The following is a 22,747-nucleotide window of genomic DNA, read 5'->3' as shown; positions in this document are numbered from 1 at the left end:
GCCTGCTTACTTATGTTCTGGTTTGAATAGTGATGCAGGTAATAATAAATTATTTACATTGCCAATTCATGCATAAAATTACTGTGGTTTTTACTAAAGAGCTGCTTTGGCACTCTTGTTGCCAACATTTCATTTTGTGCAAGTATTTCGAGGTATCTGGTAATTGTGTGCACCAAAGGCTTTTTTCTGCTCATTTTCTCCTCTGCTGATTAACTATTGATCACTAGCTGCAGGAATTATCTACTAATACAGCATCTCTGCTGGAAATTATAATATCATAATATTTGTTAGGATCAGTAGCTTAGAAATAGAGCATTACAGACTTCTGTAATGTCTTATTACAGTCAACATCAGTTTGGACTATTCACCAAGTTGACACACCACTACATACCAAAAGCAACTCAAAAACTAATGTAGTAGTTTGTTATTCACATTTCTGCTGCTTACGAACACAGGTGTAATTTTTTGGTCTGTATATGCAGGCATTCCTATATAGGAGTTATGATAAAATTGTAGTTTTACACTATTTTAAGTACGTACTGTGCTGATACATGACTGTATCACTTAAGAAATATTTTTCCTACTAATATTTTAATTAGTTTTGTATTTAGGAGCTTCACTTTTCAGGCTAGATTTGAAGACTGGAAGCTAATCTTTTCGGATGTATGCACACTCCTTCACAGTTAGTTCTTGTCTTTGTTTCCATTTCTCAAACTTTTACTTAATCTCTGTACTATGGGTTGTCTTCTGTCTTTGTAGAGTTCAGTTTTAGGTCACTGGTCTGTGTTTCGTTGCTTTTGTTTTCTCCTGTGGGTACGCCTTATGGGACTTCTGACACTTGTTGGAGGACATGGGAGGTAGGTGTGGATGTGTTGTGAATGTGAGCTGAGTTCTGCAGGTAACACTAGTGCCACGGGTTACTGCTCCAGCAGAAAGTGTAACGAGATAAAAAGTGTCCACATAATGTAAAATGAAATTTTCAAATTGTTGTACTTTAAAATAAACGTTCTTTTTCAAAGTGGATTGGATCCTTTCTACAAATTCTTTCTTTAGATAGGATTGCCTTAACTCACTTTGTCATTTAGATTAAAGCACAATGCTAAGTAAAAATTGAGGACTTAAAATATTCTTAAATACCTAATTTTTTTCACGAGGATTTCGTATGTAACCAAGCTGAATATGGCTTACTTCTCACAGGACTGATAATAATCTTAGTCAATGAAATATAATGAATTGGAAAATTTTGGCATTATCTAACTAAGATTATTACATATATGAGAGAGGATATTCTTCCATGATTCCTAGATGCTGTAATTTCTCAGTGATTATTTGCAGGAGCAGTGGAAGGCATTCTGTTGACTTTATTTTCACATGTATTAGCAGGAAAGCAGCATCCCAGTTTCTTTCCATGTAATTTGTATCCATCTTATGTTCTGTCTTTTTTTTTTTCACTGCACTGTCTTCCATTGTTCATGTTCCATATATTTGTGACTAAAATATTTTCTTATTCCATACTTTGAACTGAGGACTTTTCTCCTTGAAGCTAACTAAAATAGAGTTAGTGAGGGTTGATACAAAGAATTTTTAAGATTGGGAAGTCATGATATCCATTCTAAAACAATATGACTTGAAAAATGCAGGATCAATCTGTTCCCAGTGCACTGTTTGCGCAGTTCATTTATAATATGTCAACATAAAAACCTGTGGGTTTTTTTTAAAATGTCTGTTACACAGTACTGTGGCACAGTCACGGTGTACAGCTCTGTAGCATGTAGGGTATGCAGGGTGTTTAATTTTCATACAGATACTGTTGATGTGGCTTGGTACGTAATGTACTTTTTACCTTGAAAACAAAGCTTTCCTTTCTATTTTAGAGATTAAGCTTTTTCGTAGCTTCACTATCAACTATGGTAAATGAATTGATACAATAAATAACATTAAGATGTTATGTTTCTGTCTTCCCCAGGCACATCCTTTTTGTTTTCTTTTTTATTATCCACATCCTCTCAGACTGTCAAAATAATCTGGTACCTTTTCACTCCTCTGTTTTTTATATTCACATCTTCATGTTACCTCACAGAGCTTTGCAAAAAGTCACTGTTTGGGAGCTGTGGATGGACGGTACCACACGGGCTGTTAATAACCGAGTGAGCTTGGGTTTGACTTAATGTACAGTCAGCGAGGAAAGAACCAAAGTCTCCTTTATAGGGGGCAATTCAGAGAAGACCTGCCTTAGATGCTAATGGTTTTGATTCATTAGGATAAAGACAAGCTTTTTGTTAGAGCAGTTGCTGTAATAGGAAAAATCCTCAAACTCGCTTTTAAAATACTCTGTTAGGTGTAATCTTTTTACTGTGATTGCAAACATTTGCAAATTGCCAAAACGTGGAAATAATTTTTGTGATTTGACAGGCAGTCTTGTGAATAGGTGACATCTGAGCAATAGGCTTTAAATCAGTATTTTGAAGTCAACTTGGTTCTGAAAATAATTTATTTTCCAGAAGCTGCATTAGTCTATACCACCTCAAACCTGCTGTTGGTATCCTTTCCTTTTCTAGTATGCTTCTTACCTTGTGGTTTTTCCCTTTTTTTTTTTTTTTTTTCTTTCTCAGTTGTTTAGCTGCTCATACTTAAAGACCCTTTTCTTCTTTCAAGCCATTTCAGTACAGTAGCATGTTGATTTTGGGAAATAAATTTGCAAGGCAGAACTAATAGCCAAGTTTTTAATTCAAACTTATAGCCAGTACAAGTGCAACAGGTTTTAAGGGCTTTACTATTGCTTTTCTTCTGAGATGGTAATAGAAATAGCATCTATTCCTTTAAACTAGTTTCTCATACTAATAAAAGTTGATAGTTTACTAAATCTTAGGTAAGAACATAAAAATAGCTGTTCTTAATCAGACAACTGCTATGTCTCTGGATAGAAGTGAAAGGTGAGAAGCAGGCAAAGTTATACATAGCATGGTATGTTTTCTTAGTTTCTGAAAGTCTGACTGAAGAAATTAATCAACTGCGTGTTGAACTATTAGTGCTTGAAGATGTTTGAGGTTTTTCTTATATGAATTTATCTGACTGCTTTTTCAGTTCTCTAAGTTTTGGCATCCATAAGTTATAGTTAAGAGATCTGTAGTTGAATTATGCATACTTATTGGTTACTTTATAGAAATTTTCTGTGTCTAGGGTAACAGAACCTGCTTGTAATATTTCAGTCAATAGACACATCATGGCTTTGTAGCATGTAACCTCCCCCTGCCCTTTCCTTTCAGAACTTCTAAGGTTCATTTTGCTTTTTTGGTGCCCAGGAGCATTGGAATAAGGTTTTCAGAGTTCTGTGTGTAATAGCTGCACATGTGTTCTTAAGTCACAAAAAACCAATGAGGACTTGCCACTCTGTATGTATGGTTAGGGAATGTCTCTCTTCTCTGTTTTGATTAACATTGAAGAAACAATACTTAGTCATTATCAAGAGATATCTCTGCAACGCTTTTTATTCCAGCTAATGTTGAATTTATTTTCTGTTGAACCTTTTGTTACCAATTTAAATAACTGTACATCATCGTTAGACTTTGATGTCTTACTGTCTTTTCCAGATTATACACAGGTGTTGAACTGCATGTTCCCCAGTGTTGGTAACCTCTTTTCTCTATGGAAGTCCTTTCCCTTATACTTTGTCTTTATTAATTTAATTTTTCTTGACAATTTCCCCTTTCATCTTCTAATGGTCCTTTTTTCTTTCATAGACTTTAGGAAGTTATCTTATTAGTGGGCTTATGAAATCAGTCACATAGGAAATGTGTCTTATGCTTCATGTTTCCTTGAAAGAATTGCAATAGATCCACAAAGCAGGACTTCTCTCCCCATTACATCATTTTGGTTTGATCTGCTAATTTTGGCAAGATGAATTATTGTATTTGTTTTTCTTATGTTTAGTGTAATGATTGCATAGGAGATGTGCAACAATTTTTGACCAGTCAAGAACGTGATGAGTAATATGAATGTCTTGTGAGTAATTTTAGTCCATGTTACATTACATTCTGAAGTGGTGATGTTTTCAGTTGCTTCCTTGATGAATCTGATCTTTGCAGGATAAAGGAATATGAATTATACATAAACAGTTGAATTGTCACAGGGCTATGAATTCTTCTTAAACTACTTGTCATTCCTGCTAGTGTGTAAGAAAGGGTGACTTTACGAAACAAATATGATAGAGTGAATTGCCCTGTGTAGTTGTTGCATCTTTAATAAAGATTAAAATTAATTGGAAACATCTTGTCTGGCTGTAAAAAATTCTCTGGTGAAATTTTCACAGCAACATTTTTCAAAGAACAGACGCTGGATTATGTACATAAAGAAGTCCAAAGACTCAAATCTGGTGTGCTTCACTGCAGAATTTCTGCCTTCCAGTAATTGCATTTTTTTCATTGTGTTAAGAAAAAAAGATTAGTCTACTCCCTCTTCTGAGGTAATGAACTACTCCAGAGTATCAGTAATTTCATGTGTTTGATTTCAGACAGAGATTATTTATTCATTCATTCCTCACAGTTCATATGTTTGAGATTTGCAACTAGAATAATCACTTATCCATTGGAAGTTCTATATTAGGGTCTGTATTAACATGAACAGAAGTTTATCTAAAAGCTTTACTTTGAAGGAAAACAGCTTTCTCATTATAAAAGTTAGTATTTTGAAGCGTTAGTATTTTGAAGTGTGTGTGCGCTTCCATGTTCACTAAGCATCTTTAAAACTGTTTCTGTTTTGAGCCATCTCTCACTGCTAACCGCCCAATTTTTTGGCCCACTGAATTTGGTAAATAGTGTCTGGATGGTTAGGACGAAGAACAAATTTGTAAACAGAAAATAGTATCTATAGCACTAGCCGTAAAATGTTTTCAGGTGTAACAGCTTTTTGCTGCATGTAACATGCTCCAAATAGATTTGTCTGCTGTAACCTCATTGCTGTGCTTGTGATAGGCTTGAGGATTAGAGGAGGTTTAGTGAGGGTTACATTCCAAACTGAGCTGACAGGATCTAAGGTTTTTGTATTTATTTTTTTCCCTTTCCCTCCAAACCTCCCCCAAACACGAGTGTATGTAAGACAGCTTAATTACACTGGCATCTTTGTGCAAAATCCTAGAGTCTTAAACTTATGTAGGTATTGAAGAGGATTTCTGTTAGTGAGAGGATAAATCGTGTTTTGGGAGCTCTGGTTTTCCCATGTGCTGGAGTTCTTCGTCTGTTGGAAATCTTCCTTCTCACTGGGCCTGTAGATATTCAGAAATTGCCATCACTGGCGGTGAAGGGCTTTTGGACAGTCTTATCTCACAAGAGGCACCTCTCATATTGCTGTTCCTGCTTAGATTCAAAGGCTGTGGCTTGACACCCTGTGGCTTACTAGTGAAATAATAGTAACACGGCAGAGTTCTTAGAAGAATGTAGATACTGAACTTCAGAAATCTGCTGGTGTTGATATTGTCTCTGTGCAGTCCCTAAACACCGTTTTGTGGTGTGATGTAGTCTGACATCACTGCGTTTGCCTCTGGTCAAACCCTCTGGTTTGGGATAGGTTTTGCTGAAGGACGCTTGTCAAAATAGGTAGTATGCTGCTGCTGTTGTAACCAATGGGAAATTTTACTTTGACAAAGACTTAGCAGTGCTAACATCACACTGGCTACTGAGCCAGCTACCGAAATTGTCATAAAAGATAAGCATCCTTCTTGAAGGTTGTCCCCAGAAAACAGCTGTGTTCCCGTACAGACAGAGAAGTTACTTTCAACAGTGATGGTATCAGCGAGCAAAGTTTTATTATTAGAAGGAGGCATTAAATAATTTATAGGGTTTTTACAGTGTGAAATCAAGACCTAATTTGTCTTGAAATGTAACAAGCAGATTGTGGAATACAGGTACAATCCCTTTCTGATCAGAAATCCTACTAAGAAATTACTTGTGATGCTTCACAATTGCTGACATTTCCAATTGGTTTTCAGATATTGTTCTGCCTAACAGATATGTGATATTGATAAAATTCCTGTTTCAGAGTCATAGAAGAGCATATAAAACACAGAAGTGTGCATGCTGAAGAAAATGCAACCCTGCAAATTGAAGAAGACATATTTGGCTTCAAAGTACTGTTTGTTTTTAAACTTCTGAGAAATCCTAGCAGAGCCTTCATCTTGTGAATGAGAGATGTGGCTTCAACTGATGTAGCAGGAATCATTTACGCTCTGTGTGAGCAGGGGGGTTCGTTAGCCTTCAGAGGCTCTTACAGGGACCTGGGGTTGCAGTGGCAGGAATCGCTGAGAAGGATCCCATGTTCCACACAGAGATGAGCCGCAGCCTTTATACCGATGGTGGTTCAAGCTGATTCCTGTGAAGTTGGCTGTTAAGGCTTTTATGAAATAGTGTGTGGCTGGGGAAAGTCACCTTCCATGCACACCTCGAAGGTGGAAACTAGTGCAAGAATGGTATTTCCCTTTTTTAGAAAGGGTTAAGAAACATTCTTGCTGAACTGTTATCAACATGATTTTATATAATGAACCATAATCAGAAATAGTATGCAGGGCTGATTAAGATTGTTGATGCAGTGAAACAGGAATACACCCACACATGTACTTTCTGTAGGTAATTTGCTTTTGAAGGTTTAGTATTGGAATCTAAATGATTTCAAATCTGGTTTCATTTTATAAATCATTTTGCATGCATGTAAACGAGGAACACATGTAGATATTTCCTTGTAGTGATTATAGCCATGAAAAAAATTACACAAGTTGAAAAGGCTTTTGCATGATACGTACTTAGTTTTTAATGCAAAATTTTCAAGTAGACACATTTGACTATGTTTGGGATTCACATAGAAAAAGAGGTAAGTTTATTTTTCTTCTTTCTGCGAGGTATTATAGGCCAGCTTACAGAAAATACAGTAAATCTGAAGAATAAATTAACTGGTCTTGAGCTGGAAGGGCAGTCGGTAAAAGATACCTGTAGTGCTGTGAGACCTGAGGGGTATCTGTATGGACAGGTGGGCAGGTCAGACACAAATTTAAGCTTTGAGATAGATAACAACATCTAACCTTCTGTCAAAATTTGCCTCTTGCATTTAAAGGTGTGTGGATAAAGTACCAGTGCTGCTGGCATATGCATGCTTGTAATAGACTGATTCTTATTTAAATTGCGAAGTGTGTTTTTTAGGTGTCAGTGCCACCTTGCTTGCTCTTTTCAGATTGTGTCCTGCTTTGCCAGCTTGACTGTCTGGATTCGTGACCAGAATCGGTTATGTTGCTTCTCTGTGATATTGCAGTTTGTTGTAGGTCACTTTACACAATGGGCTGTACACAATGTTTGTCAGTCCTTAAAAGCTGATATATGGCCAGCTAGGTATTATTTTCTCTAGTAGCTACTGGAGATAACTGTGCCTTCAGCAGGTGACTGGTATAGATATCTTTAAAATCCAAGTGCTGCTTATTTGGATGTTTTCAGTTGCTTTTATTGTGTACTGTATGTTAGAACTAAATAATATTATGTAACTACATCATCAAACCAACAAGGTGTCATCTACTTGCTGGTCATTGCTGAGATAAGGATTTCTAAATAATGAAAAAAAACTTCACAGTTTTCTGCATGTGAGGAGCTCTTCCTCTATTTAAGTCTTCTGAAATTCAACCTGAACACCCACTTACAGTGGCAGTACTCACAAAAAATGAGTCAACCAAAACTTTATTATTTTCTAAGCCATAACTTGTTGCAATTGTGCAGCGTACAGATTTCTGCTGAGTAAGTGCATGTGTTTTCTCTTTGCATGTCATTTTATTCATTCTTACTAGGGCTTGAAACATTTAAATGTACAATAATAATTTATGTACAACTGATATTGTCTTGTGTTCCTGTATACATGTCCTATGCAAAAGGAGAATGCCATTGGAATATTCATTCATTTAGCAAAGTACAAGTCTTGCATAGTTGTACTATGTTCACTGCTAGATTTTTTTAGAGCAGTCCTTTGCATTCCGTATTAAAAGCTACATATATGTCTTTCAGTTTTTAAAGTAATGTCATTAATGGATATAACACACTCATTTTTATCACCAGGTGCCTAGTGCTCAGAAATTAATTTCAGTTGTTTACGGAGCCCATACATATTCTGATAGATTTTTATACCCCCAAAACTGGTAAATGCTTGCTTAAAGCACTTTCTTTTAGTCTTAATTTTAAAGGACATTAGAAGGAACATTACCAGGAATAGCTATATAGAGTCCTATGTGGAAGCTGAGCTGTTTATTTCTTTATAGCCATAAAGAAGGTATTTTGAAAAATAAATATGTAATACATATGGTTGCCAGAGGACAAAAAGCTCTGTGTGATTTACCAAAAATAGTGAAGTGAATGATCCCGTGGGATTGCTGATGTCATGCTTACTTATGTTATATAACATGAGTTAGAAGCCTAATAGCTTTTTTTTTTTCCTAGTGGATTTATGGTGCCTTATAGTTACTCTGTATGTGTATCAAATGGTTTTCCTTTTTGGTCTGTGGAATGATTCCCATGCTTAGGTCTGAATGAAACCAAGCATAGTGAATAAATAAATGTGTTCTTTGGACAAAGATCACAACCGTTTTAGTTTAGGAATATCCATTATATAGGAGGATCAAGAGGAGTGGCCATGAGGGCAGTGCAAATAATATGTAGTGACTTACAGAATTGGTTGCCATGCCTTCCATGAGAAAAACATAGTTGTCTGAAGAAAAATGTTATTTCATCTGGTTATAGTTTTTATTTGCATGACTGCATAAATTAGGCTTCAGAAAATTCAAAACGTGGTTCCAGAAAGAAGATTGTGCCCTGTGTTGAGTTTCCCCTTTTGGAGTAGAGTATATTGGATAATTCAGCATAATGATCCGTCAATATCAGTAAAATACTGGTCTAGATGTTTGCCAGTGGTAGTGATTTAGAATACTTTGAAAATTAATACATAACTACTTTTGAAGCCTATTCCAGTGAAAAGATACCAGAGTAAACCAGACAGAACCAGAGAAAGTGGAAAGAATGGAAAACATGAGAAAATGAAGAGTTGCTGGAAAATTTTCTTGCTTTTATGTGAAATCTGTTGCTTACTAATTTTTTACGATTTTATTTGGTTCTTTTTATCCTACAATTCTAAATTAAGTTTTCATATCTACATACCAGTATTCTTTTGAGGACTTAAAAAGGGAGTAATATGAAAGTTATTTAAAGAAAGTAAATGGCATATATTTGAAAAAAATATAACTGATATTTCAGGGATCTTTTTTCCCCCAAAAGGATTTATAGTGGAAAGCTGTAGAGGATTCAGCTGAGTACATTTCAACATGAATGTTCCAGTTGTCCACAGTCATTTAAAAAAATCCAAAATATTGTCCAAGGTTTTACTCACAAGTATGTATCTTCCTTCAAGGTTTTTAATTGACTTCATTTCTCAGTGTTGCACGCTTGACTGTATGTGGCAGTCGCTTGAAACAAAAGCTGAGAAGCTGCTGTACTTCTTGGAAGGATTATTTGAGGATTATATGTTTCTTTATTTGTTCAAAGATGTGAACTGTTACAGAGATCTCTCTCTTACTCTTGGTAGTCCTTTTATGAGTTTAGTGTCTGGACTATGATTTTTTTGTGTCATTGTTTCTATGCCATCTTTACTTGACCAAAATTTGAGTACTATGAATATTTAATACAGTTCTGCTGTGGAGCGTACGTATCCCAGGTTATTAGATTCTGTAATTCAAAATGTCCTGTGGAAACATATGATGTTAATTTGGTGATAAGTTTGATTTTTTTTTTTCTTTGCTTTTCTTCATTTAACAGTAACAAATGCAGATTCAGTAAGCGTGTAAACCATTAGCAGTTGTGAGACCTACTGTTTAAATGGCATCAGGATTAATTACAATGCTTGCTTATGTAAAATTTATGTACTTCTTTCTAGAGTATTCTGAAACTTGCTTTTGAGAAATAGCATTATCATCTTGTCTGTAGATACATGTATACAAAATGTATATGATGTATATATATGCCTACACAAAAGCAAAACACCTTTATTAGGCGTAAATACTAACTTTGTGTATGCTGTCATAAAGTCATACCATTTAGGTAGATCGATGGACATTTTTTTAATAGGCGTTATGAGGGAAACCCCTTTTTTTAGCTGTGTACTTTAAAAATCTTTATTTCAGTAATAGCTTGAACATGTTTTTCGCTTTTACAAACAGTGTTTGATTTTTATCTGTGTAACTTCCAATTGTTTTCTTTTCATATTTCTAATATCCAGGAACTATAGTAGGCTTGAGTGATTATCTGCTTCGTATTTCCAGTCAGTACATACAGAAGCAAATTCATTGAAACTCTGTTAGTTATTTAGAAGCTTGAAAAAATGATCTCTTGCTTGATGAGATGCTCAGCTGTCTTTGCAGTGCCTTTTGTTTAGGGAACAAAGTGAGATCTGAAATGCAAATCCAACAATGTTGGGGTTTTTCTGCTCAGTTAGGCTCTGTGGCCAAACGGACTGTAGGGCAGAGAGGTCCCTGAGCTGAGAAGGTCGAGTTCTGGAGAGCAGTAGCTGAGTGCCAACAGCTGGGCTTCGAGTGAAACGCTTGCATGTGGCTGGCTGCTAAGGAGCTGTGGGGCACAGGTGGGAGAGGGATGGCAGTGCAGCAATCAAGAACACCTCATGTGGGCATCTAGTAATGATTCCCTACTCCTAATTCTCCTCTTCAGCACTGCATGAGTACCTTAGCATGTTTAGGAATGTGTGTGAATATGAAATGCTCTCAAGATGATTAATATGGGCGAGTTGCTGGGAATAAAGCCTGTTAATTTTAGGTAAAATCCAATTTTCACTTCTGAAAAGCTGCTTTTGTTTCTCCCTTAAACATATGGCTGTGTGGTCAGTCAGCCTATGGAGAAATGGTACTCTATGGAGGTTTGCGAGCATGGATGACTTCGTGAAGGCAGCAGAACAGCTTCTTGCAAGTCTTTAGCCAAATAATGAGTTTGGGGAGAAGCTACTGCAGTGACAGAGCAAAGGAATAATATTTTGTTGAGGAAAAAATGTTTTAAGTGCTAGCAAAATGATCTGTTTATATTCTCTAATAGTCCTGTTATCAAGTTAGTGACACAGTCTGACACTTGTCATAAAAAAAAAAAAAAGCTTTGATTTTTACTGCAGACTACTTGGAAGCAACTGGAAGTGTAGAGGTAGCAGGTTAAACATGCTCTTTCCCCTTCTTCCAGACTGAGGTCTCTGACTTGACTCTGATGTTTGTGGGATGTCATGAGACATGGTGATGACTGCCAGTACGAGTGCGCCAAGTGTGGCTGGCAGGAACGCAGCTGGCGGTGCAGCAGAGAACACAGGCTGAGTTCTGTCTTTGTGTTGGTTAGTTATGCCGGAAACAAAGTTGTGGCTGGGCAGGAGGAGGAGGGTGGTGTGTGCCTTTCTGCTGTGGATGTTCGAGCAAGGATGCAAACCTCAGGGAAGTGCATTGTGGTACTTCCTGTAACGTAAAGCAGTTACGCTGAACTGTACCCATATCAGCAGGTATCAGCCCATTTCCTTTGGAGTTTTTCTTGATTGTTTTTTTTGTTGTTGTGGGTTTTTTTTACGTGTGTGTTTTGGTTTGGTTTGTGACTATACATAGATCAGAGCCTCACCTTATCAGAAATTGGTCATTGATTAACTCCGGCGCTTTGCAGATAAGTAACTTTTACAGGAGTAAACATACCAGGGAGAGCAATCTGAATGCTTCTGGAACCATTATCCAAATATGCAATGTATCAACAGCTAGAAACTGAAGAAGAAACACAAAAGGGAAACATCCCTTTAAAAAAAGAAAGGGGTGGGGGGTGCAGGTGGAATGGCTTTTATAGTTGATACAAATTTACTTACTTGAGAGATGCTATCTGGGACCTAGAGTGTTTTGGAACTAGTTTGGAGTTACTTCCTAGAGAGCAAGCGGTGATATCAGAAAATAAACTATTGCTATTAACAATCTCATTCCAGGAACAAAATACAGCAGTTAGAATAGAGTACAGAAGTTAGCCTCCAGGAAAGGGATTCTGCATTTAGTTAACTGAGTGACAAGGTGACACTGGTACCAAAATGGAATGTGAGCATTGAAGATGACTCACATTCTCTCTCTCTCCTTCCCCCCCCTTAAAAGGAGTTCTAAAGCATTTGCTTCAACAGCAGTTACTTGAGTGTTGCTATATACTTTGATTGTTACGAAATTAATATGAGAACAGAGGACACAATTCTGGTGAGAGTTATTCAGGGTTTACGTGGAGACTAAGGAGTGGGAGATAGTAATGGAGTAAAATGTGCTGAAATGCCCAGGTAGTAGGGGCTTGCTGTCCCCTGTGTTTTTAACATCTGTCTCAATTTGACAGCTTTTATTATGCTTAATTTACCATCCTGTTATGTCACAAATATTTTGCCACTGACTGCAAGCGAGCATGACTATCATCTGTGATTTCAAGGTCCTCTGCACAGGGAAGTCAGCTGGTTGGGTGTGATCTGAGCTGACTGGTGGTTTATGACTATGGTTAGCAGGGCTTGAAACCCAAGCAAGCAAATTGTGAGTACCAACGTGTGTGAGGTCAACCTCAGCACCCTTCTCTAGTGACCACACAGTCTCCAGGTGTTTCGCCATGTGATGGAGCAGGCTTGTGTTTGCCTGTGGAAAGGCATATTGCAAGAGTGCAGAAACTGATAGTAGTAATTCACACTAACTGCTATTACCTCTAAATTCAATGTAACCTCAACTAAGTTCATAGTATTTAGTGTGAGCTACTTCAGCAGAGAATGAAGTTAAGAATAAGGTATTATTAAATCTCAGCAGATCAGTGCAGGTGATCATTTTGTTTATTGCAGCAGATAGCACACTGTTTCATTAGAGCAAAGGTTCTCTTCTGAGAGTTAAGCAAGGAACCATTCAGAGAAAAAGGCAGAAATGCTGACTTGTGCTGACATTTAGATCAGTGGCAAATTTTGTAGATAACATAAACTGGGGAGATGAGGGGTGGAGAAAGAGAAGTTATAGGGAATTTTATCTTTCATCCTACTAGAAGCTGAAAATTGTTGAAAAATCAATTAAAACAAAACCAGCAATTCCTCCAAGTGTAGCAAAAATAAAACAATGTTAAGTTGGTGAAATACCAAACACTATTCTTCAAATAGCTTTTCAAGTGATAAAATCCTGCCACTGAAAGATGAACCTTTCGACTTTCCTTCAATTGTAAGAATGGGAGTAATCCTGGGAAGAAAAGGGTAAAGTTAACAATAGGTAACCACATAGAGCTAAGTATTTCTAGAGATTAAATATTTTCTTCTGTGAGTGATTCAATTTTTGAAATTAGACATTATATTGTATATATAATAACTTAATTGGCTGATAAATGAATGTTCCTGTGTGGGATTTTAACTGTGTTACAGTTCAGGTAAGAATTTGTGATGCAAATAGACGAAGCTTTCATACATGAAGTATGGGTACTTTGCTTTTGCAGATATTGATGGTGGACAGGGAATGGTGAAACCTATACTTCTGCCTGTTTTGTGTTCCAACCTTAACTTGACTTCTCCTTTGCTATCCCTTTTAACCTGTCTTCCTCCTGCTCTAAATCGTTATTGGTTTCCATTCTGTTTTCTTTCCATTGTGCCTATAAAAGCAAACTTATATAGCCTTTTAGAAAGGGCTGTGCATTCTTCCTACTTTGTAGAGCTTATTGCATAAATGATGTTTGCTATGGCACCATTAAAAAGCAGAGACAGAACATCAGGATATATGACAGCGAACAGTGTTTGTGTTTTCCCTTCCTTGATCTGTTTTGTGCACGAAGTTGTTTTACTCGTGTGGTCATTTCCTAGGTGGGAGAGTATTTGAAATTTATGAAAAGTTACAGCTGAAATTCGTTAGTTTTATGACAGCTGTGTGGATAGACTGTCTTTCTGAAGTTATTCTAATTATAAAAGTAGGAAGAAAAATACCTTTTTCGGCAGTACCACTGTAGCAGTTACAAAGAAAGTAACTGCAGCTATGTAAATGGCTGTGCAGGTACAATAATACCTTGGATCACTTGCACCATTCTTGTGTGACGCAGTCAGCTTGCGTTTTAAGTATTCCTTATGTGTTCAGCTTTATATAAATAGCTATTTCAAAGAGGTGCTCTATATAGCAAGTGAAATTAAAACATGCCCCCTTTGGAGGCAGGAAGTGCCCTGGCTTGATATTTAATTAGCATTGAGCAAAATACACCATAGTTTTGAGAAGAGGCTACAGAGTGTGCTAATTTCCCTGCAAGTATTAGAAAGCCTTGATTTGTAGACAATGCTTCATTGTCAAATGCGGTGCTAGTTCAGCAGTATCTCTCTGTGCACATTTGGCAAATATTTAAAGGCCACATTTTGTGTAATTGGTTCAGCCTTTGAAACTTATTAACTTCTTTGTGTTAAAGGATGTACACAGCAATTCGAGATTTTTATCTTGACCATCTCTTGCTTTTGTCTTTTACCACGAAGGAGGTATTTGGGGTTATTTGTTTAGCGCCTCAAAGGGTAGTGTATGAACTATTTGTAAGAAGTTAAGTACTGATGAGGTTTAGGAAAGCATTAAATTTCTGCGACTTTGTAAAGCTGGATTACACAGGAGCTGTGACAAGACAATATTTTGTTAGTCAGGGAAATAAATGGAACTTTTCATATTAAGTTATTTAAAATTATGTGCTTCTACTTAGCTGTAGTCTTCATATATGTTGTGAAATCTGGGCAGAAGGAATACATGCTTTCTGGACCATCTAGTTAATCTGCCAAGAAGGCTGTGCAAAACACAGAATAAATATTATTGACAGCCATTCTCTCCAATTTTGTAATCTTTTTGCTAATTAGCTTCCTTCCCTTTTTTTTTGGTTAACATATCATAGTTATTTACATTAATGAAAAAGTTGAATAGGCATTGTTAATACATAATGTCAACCAAGGATGTTTGACTGATGAATGGTAAATTCTTTAAAGCTTGTATAAACAAAATTTGGAATGCTGATCTGGCTCCTCTGTAGTTTCTAAAGGAAATGTATTCTGTATGTGTTCTTCAGTCGAGGAAATAATAATAGCTCCCTAACTGCTTTGTAAAACTGAACACCAACTCAACTAAAATGTTTCAGCCGTCAGCTAATAAGGAAAAAAATTGTATTTAGATGTGGAATCCAAATGTAAAAGTATTTTTTTAAAAGGCAAACCAACAATATCTGGAAGAGTATTCACCACCATGTAAGGCAACTCTGCGTTTTTGAGTTGATGTTCAATAAGGTTTAAAAGCAAGTTTGTTAGAAATATTAATTCAGTGTAATAATTATTTTGACAATTTAGGTTATAAAAAATTTGTATATGAAATGATTAATGTTTTTATTTCCTTTTTCTCTTTGTTCTAGGCTTAAAAGAAGCAAAAGCAATTGGATTACAACTGTGGCATTTTGGAGCGCAAGTGATGCTAAAACAACAGGAATGTGTTGGAGCATGGCTGCTTGTTAAAATGCAAAAGTTGAAGGAAATTATTGCTTATCAGAACCTACTAAATATCTGAATTTTCATCCTGCATTTAACTGTGTCCTTAAATGTCCATGATTAAGATCTCATGCAACCATTGTATATTTTGGAGACCATTCTCCAAAAGAGAACTGTGCATCTAAAAAGCAGAAATGACTGTGTTTTCTCTTGGAACTTACTGAGGTTGAACATACTGAAAGATCATGACCAGCTTGAAGCGGTCCCAGACTGAAAGGGCTGTTGCCACTGGGGTATCAGTTGGAACAGATGGCACCTCAAAGGTCCATTCTGATGACTTTTATATGAGACGCTTTAGGTCACAGAATGGCAGCTTAGGATCTGCAGTCATGGCGCCAGTTGGACCACCTCGCAATGAAAGTTCCCATCATGTTACCTCTACTCCTGGAGTCCCTAAAATGGGAGTCAGGGCAAGGATTGCTGATTGGCCCCCAAGGAAGGAGAACATCAAGGAAACAAGCAGATCTAGTCAAGATATTGAAACATCAAGTTGCCTTGACAGCATGTCTTCTAAAAGCAGTCCTGGGAGTCAGGGAAGCTCTGTTAACCTGAATGCTGGTGATTCTGTCATGTTAAAGAGCATCCAGAGCACACTTAAAACCAAGACCAGACAATCTGAGAATCTAGACTCCAGGTTTCTCACACCTGATGGCTATCCCAGTTCCCCAAGGAAGGCTCTCCGCAGAATAAGACAGCGCAGCAACAGTGACATTACTATAAGTGAGCTTGATGTAGATAGTTTTGATGAATGTATTTCACCTACTTTTAAATCTGGACCGTCTCTGCACAGGGAGTATGGCAGCACATCTTCCATAGATAAGCAGGGAACTTCAGGGGAAAGTTTTTTTGACTTACTGAAGGGCTATAAAGATGAAAAGTCTGATCAGAGGAGCCAAGCCACAACCAAGCTCAGCGAACTCCTGATTGCCAGTGGCAGCAAAGGGTCAGGATTCTCTCTAGATGTAATAGATGGACCTATTACTCAAAGGGAAAATCTGAGACTCTTCAAGGAAAGGGAGAAGCCTCTCAAGAGACGCTCAAAATCAGAGACAGGAGATTCATCTATTTTTCGTAAGTTGCGCAATGCCAAAGGGGAAGGGGAGCTTGGGAAGTCTTCAGATCTTGAAGATAACAGATCAGAAGATAGCATCAAGCCTTGGACTTGTCCAAAGTGTTTTGCCCATTATGATGTACAGAGTATTTTATTTGATTTAAATGAAGCGGCAATCAACAGGCATAATGTTATTAAAAGAAGGAACACAACCACAGGTGCGTCTGCTGCTGCTGTGGCATCACTTGTCTCTGGACCCTTGTCCCATTCTGCAAGTTTCAATTCTCCAATGGGCAGCACTGAAGACCTGAATTCAAAAGGAAGCCTGAATATGGATCAGGGCGATGATAAAAGCAATGAACTAGTGATGAGTTGTCCTTATTTTCGTAATGAGATTGGTGGAGAAGGGGAGAGGAAGATAAGCCTTTCCAAATGTAATTCAGGTTCCTTCAGCGGATGTGAAAGTACCTCGTTTGAGTCGACTCTGAGTTCTCATTGCACGAATGCTGGAGTAGCAGTTCTGGAAGTTCCCAAGGAGAATCATATGTTACATCTAGACAGAGTGAAAAGGTACATCGTTGAGCATGTAGACCTTGGTGCATATTATTATCGAAAATTCTTCTATCAGAAAGGTATGTAGATTTTCTTTATCCTTGTGGTTTATTAATTTTTTTTTTTCTAGCATACAAAATTCAACTGATGTATAATAGTATTTGCAAGAATTGCATTCTTCTTAATAACTATTGCTTAAATGTGGTACATTTTACTGATCAATAGATCCTATGTCTTAGTCTTTCACAAGTTTGTGAAAAGTACACAAAATTTGGAATACAAAAATGTTGATGATTTTAGTACTGATACAAGTAAATTAGCAATGACTACAAATTACAAATGTCGTGAAACACAGCTTTGATATTGATGAGAGTGAGCGGGGTTGGCACTTGAAAGGTTAAAAAAGAAAATAAGAACCCGAAATATGAGAACTTTCTTCCCTCAACGTCAAGACTTGAGGTGCTGAGAATTTAATGGAATGCACAGCTTGGAGAGTTAGCAGTTACAGTTATCTTTGGATATTTTACTATCTTAATCATCCATTTCAAAATGTGGGGCTTTCTTTTATTTAAAGTCGATAATATCATATAAATAAAGATAAAAATTAATCTTCTTCACTCACTGTTTTCATTACAGCCATTATTCTAGGAAGCGTTCTAATTTGTCAGATTCTGCAGAAAGAAACAAACACTATATTTACATAACTCTATGTGTATGCACACATATATATAGTGTAATGACAACAGTGTTCCTGAAAAAAACAAGAGTACAATTCCCTTATCACATGGTTCTACTGAAATCAAGGAATTATTGTTTCTGTTGGAGGTACGCAGGGGAAAAAAAAAATCAGATCAAAGCTTTTTGACCTGTAGAAGCAAGTAAACCCCAAACATTACCCAGATACCCACCCCTACCAAAATGATGCTGAACCACAAGATGCAGATCTCACCATCTCTTCTTCCCGAGTATGAAAATTATTAAAAAAGAGTGCAGACCAAAGTTGTTTAAAGAGTCCTACGGAGTTGTGTGGCTTGCTAAAGTATCTCCTGAGGGATAGAACTGGTCTAACGACTGACCTGAAGAGTTCCTTAGGTATTAATGATCAGGATTGGGTTTTATCTCTTTAGTGAAAACAGCTCAAAAGAGCTCATTTCCTGCAGAATAAAGCAGACGGATTGCCTGGTTAGAATAAATGGATGACCAATTCAGAGAAACTTCAACTTGTTAACTGTATGTTACAGCTGATAATCTCATCTCCCATTTTTCTGTTGCCTCGAAGTATGTTCACCTCTCACCACCTCTTCTCTGCATTGTCTCCTGGAGGACTGGCTCTTGTCACACTTTCATAGGCTCCTCTTTCTGCAGTCTAGGGCTTAGAGGTATCCTTTGCTGTATGTTTTATGAGAGTGCTGACCCACATCCTTTGGAGAAAAAGGATCGAGGGAAAGTTTTGGTTTCCTGAGAACAGTAAGCCAGATGTGCAGTATAGGATGAGGTATGTTTTGGAGGGGAGAGCCTGAGATTAGACTCCTTTACCTATGATTACCTTCCTATCTGTCTTCAGAACGATTTGATTCCTTATCGCTCTGGTGAGTTTTGCAGTCAGCAGCTAAAGATGCAATTTCGTGTTACAGCTGACCTGATTGAACAGCATTTCAGTACTAAAAGGGGAAGACTTTATTCATCTCCCTTCTTTGTACCAGTTCTCTTGTTTTCTGAAAACTTGACAAGCCAGTTCAGTCTACTAACCAAGCAGAAATCTTGCCATCACCCTTAAATTTGGGTTTTATTACTTGGTTATTTCTCTCCGGGTTTTGTAAGTCAAATAATCTTTCTTTGCAGTCAGAGAAGTGGCAAAGCTGAGTGCTAGGAGAGCAAGGAGAATGAACAGCGGGAGAGGAAGGTGTGTGTGAGATTTCAGCCTTCAGGCAACAGCAATTTATTAGTTTAGTTTCAATCCTTAAAGGAAACCACGCCTTCATGCTAGTACAATGCTAGTTGCCATTATATCTCTATTTCTTTCTAGTTGTAATTCAGTTAAATTAGATAAAATCGACATAACCTAGTCCTAAGGGTATTGGTGAAGGGTAACCAAATAGGGAAGTGTCAGTATGTGTATGGCAGTGTGTTCAGCCGGAGAGGAGAAGCAGTGCATTGTTTTGTTTTCCCTTAAGCGCTAAACCTGGATTTTAAATTCACTGTGCCCATGTTCAGTCCAGCAGACACGAGCTCGAGGTAGTGTTCCTACCAGAAGTTTTTGTCTCAGAGAGATGTATTTCAGAAGCCTCATCAGATGTGACCAATCCCCACAGTTTTACAAAAACAAAAACTCAAAAAAATCCTAATCTGAAAGAGATGGGATAGGGAGAAAACTTAAAGCAGCTTAATGGGGGAAAAAAAAGATCAAAAGTCAGTTGTAACTGAAAGCTTCTATAACATGAAGCAAGTAATGATGCAGAAACTTCCTTGTTTGAAGAGGAGGTTGGATCTTTATGATGTTATGGATGGAATAGGCTGTGACAAAAGACTTTCCTTCAGGGATCAGCTAGTCAAGTCAGCAGGCCTTGGGTAATTTTGTAGTCCTAAAAGTATGAAGCAAAGAATTCTGATTCAGCAACGATAACTTAAAGATCTGAAACCAGGAAACTTTCACAAAATTGGAGAAGTACTGAAATAATCCCAGAGCTTGTGAAGAATAAAAAATGATAACCTGGAGAACTGTAATCTTTTGGTTTGTTTTCATTCCAGCTTGAAACAACAAAGCAGGTACTTTGGGACTATATCAACAAAGAACTGCAGTTAAAAATCATTAATGATGCCAGTCAGCATGGTCTAATGAAAAATAGGTCTTAAAACCCCACGCTGCTAATGTTTTGTGTCTTTGAAAAAAAAAGAAAAATAATTGAAACCATTGCATTGTTAGAGTCAATTTTAATTTCTCCAAGGTAGTTTGGTGGGATGCTGATGGTGGCTTGACTGAAATCTTTAATTATGTGGAAGTAATAACTCATTCTTTACAGGTATGGCTACTTGGATGATAGATGCATCTCAAATTTTAGCAGTGTACAAGGGAAATATTGGTGATCAGGAGTATTGCTAACATGGTCCACATTAATTACAGTATCTTAATCTATTTAGCATAAAATATTTGCGTGTGAGATTTATGCATGAGTCTTGTATAAGTCCATCAGTGAATGCAAATGGATAAGCATTGTATGTAAAGAAAATACTAAGGTGAAATCAACATATTATTGACTCTTTAAAGAGCAGTGCTAAAGCTATTGATTGGACACCAGGCCACAATGTTATTTATCTCTTAAATATCAAGATACTCTTATTTTCAGAGAAACGCTGGGCAGAGTTTTCCAGTGCTGTGAACTCTGTGATAGGATTAGGGGAAATGCTTGATGTGGAGTTTCATTCTGAAGCAAACTGTTGGGGATTTTTGCTACTAGCCTGATTACACAAAATACATCAATTGAATGTGATATCCAAAGGTGAATACCATAAGAGCACACAGCACCACCTTGCTCAAAATCAGTTGCATTTACTTGAATTTCATTTGCAAGGAAAACTCGTAAAAAAATCTGCCAGGAAAATGAGTGTTTTCACTTAAGTTCTTTCACTGGAAGTGTCTTTTGAATAATACAATATTTAAATATATTCAAAAGTGTGCATAATCTGTTTTACTGACCAAGTACATGCCAGTATTTGTTTTGGGCATGGATTTATAGATGAATTTATGGCTGTTGCTTGTTGTTTCTTCAATGTCTTAATTCTTCAATGCTAGTTTAAATGAAATGCCAAGCTTGAAGTGTTGTTTTCAATGAGGTCTTGTATGGCGCTGAGGGAAAAGCTGACTTCTGTAGTATTCATGATTGGCATAAAATTCTTTAATTATACTTGTGAAGTAGCCCTTGTTTTTACAATGAAACTCCTAATTAATACCTTTAGATTGAATATTAAGATTTGTGCACTTAAATTCTGTTACCACTTTTCCTGATGCGTGAAAGAGAAGATAGTTGGATGCAAGGAAATCCAGGATGTAGTGGGAAATCGGGTGGAGATGAAAGAAACGCTGTACCACAGCGAAAAGTATTCAGATATGGGTGTAAATACTGTAGCGTGCAGAATGAATACAGAGGTGGGGTAGAGAAGACAAAGATCAAGGTAAAGAGTGAACAAATGACCAAGTAAATGTGGATAGAAGAAAAAACAGTGTGGTTGGAAGAGAACACTGAGGAGATGCATAGAAGTGTAAGAGACAACTGCCCAATGTAGAGTGAAGAGATAGGATAAAAGACATTTCCTATTAACAAAAAGTGTAAAATGACACACTTCTTTGTGTGTTTTATTAATAGGAGCTAGTTAAAAAACTTAGTGAAATGATACAGAATTGTATGTGTATTTTCATGCAGCTTCAGACATTCATCTTAACAGCCTTCTTTAATCTTGTTTTCAAGATGTAGAATAATTTCTCCTGAGAAACTCTCTATGTGGGTTGCAGGCTAGACTTGTTACAAGACATACAAATTTTATCTGAGCAGGTGTTGGTACAGAAGACTAATGCCATTTTTGGACTCTTCCAGTATGTATTACTAACATATCCTTTTTCCTTAAATTTTTCTACTGTATAAGCAAAGGTGCATCAATGTTTTTCAGTCACTAAGCAGTTTAATGTGGAGGTGGCCAAGCTGTCTCAGGTTTTGGAAGCTGCATAATATGCTGATAGAAAATTGATGTCACATTCTCAGTGACTGTGCTTCTTCATTGACAATCTCTGCATGGGTTGACTACAACAGTGGACAAGGGAAGAGCTAAAGATGTCATCTCTTTGGACTACTGTAAGGCCTTTGACATACTTCTCTCTAAATTGGAGAGAGATGGATTTGATGGGTGGGCTGTTTGGTGAATCCAGAGGGTAGTGGTCAATGGCTCAATGTCCCAATGGAGACTGGTGATGAGTGGTGTCATTCAGGAGTTTGTATTGGGACTGGTACCGTTTAGTATCCTAATCAATGACAGACAGCGGAATTGAGTGCACACCCAGCAAGTTTGCAGATGACACCAATCTAAGTAGTGCAATTTACACACCTGAGGGAAGGGATGCCATCCAGAGGGATCTGAACAAGCTTGAGAAGCAGGCTAGTGTGAACCTCAAATTTCAACAAGGCTAAATGGAAGGCCCTGCAGCAGCAGGGTAGGGACAACCCCCAGTATGAAAATAGGCTAGGGGGTGAAGGAGTTGAGCAGCTCTGTGGAGAAGGGCTTGGGGGTGCTAGCAGATAAAAAGCTGGACTTGAGCTGACAATATGCGCATACAGCCCAGAAGGCCAACCACATCCTGGGCTGTGTCAAAAGAAGCGTGGCCAGCAGGTCGAGGGAGGTGATTCTGCCCCTCTGCATCACTCTGGTGAGAGGCTGTGTCCAGCTCTGGGCTCAGCGCAGGAAAGACGTGGACCTGTTGGAGAGGGTCCAGAGGAGGGCGCCAAAAATGATCAGAGGGCAAGAACGCTTCTGTGAAGACAGGTTGAGTTGGGGTTGTTCAGCCTGGAGAAGAGAAGGTTCCAG

General features: G+C 37.5%; 1 protein-coding gene across 8 annotated transcripts in view; it reads left to right on the top strand.

Moving 5' to 3' along the window:
- SIPA1L1 (signal induced proliferation associated 1 like 1) overlaps window positions 1-22,747 on the top strand; it is a 214,772-nt gene that overhangs the window by 125,198 nt on the left and 66,827 nt on the right. For all 8 annotated transcript variants that reach the window (XM_054067203.1, XM_054067208.1, XM_054067207.1 and 5 more), the window contains one exon: window positions 15,441-17,256. In XM_054067203.1, the coding sequence (XP_053923178.1) occupies window positions 15,759-17,256 (1,498 nt within the window). In that variant the 5' untranslated portion in view covers window positions 15,441-15,758. The remainder of the gene's footprint in view (window positions 1-15,440; window positions 17,257-22,747) is intronic.

The sequence above is a fragment of the Cuculus canorus genome, chromosome 5, assembly GCF_017976375.1.
Source record: "Cuculus canorus isolate bCucCan1 chromosome 5, bCucCan1.pri, whole genome shotgun sequence".
Classification (NCBI taxonomy): Eukaryota; Metazoa; Chordata; class Aves; order Cuculiformes; family Cuculidae; genus Cuculus; species Cuculus canorus.
This window is presented reverse-complemented; position numbering and strand designations above follow the sequence as displayed.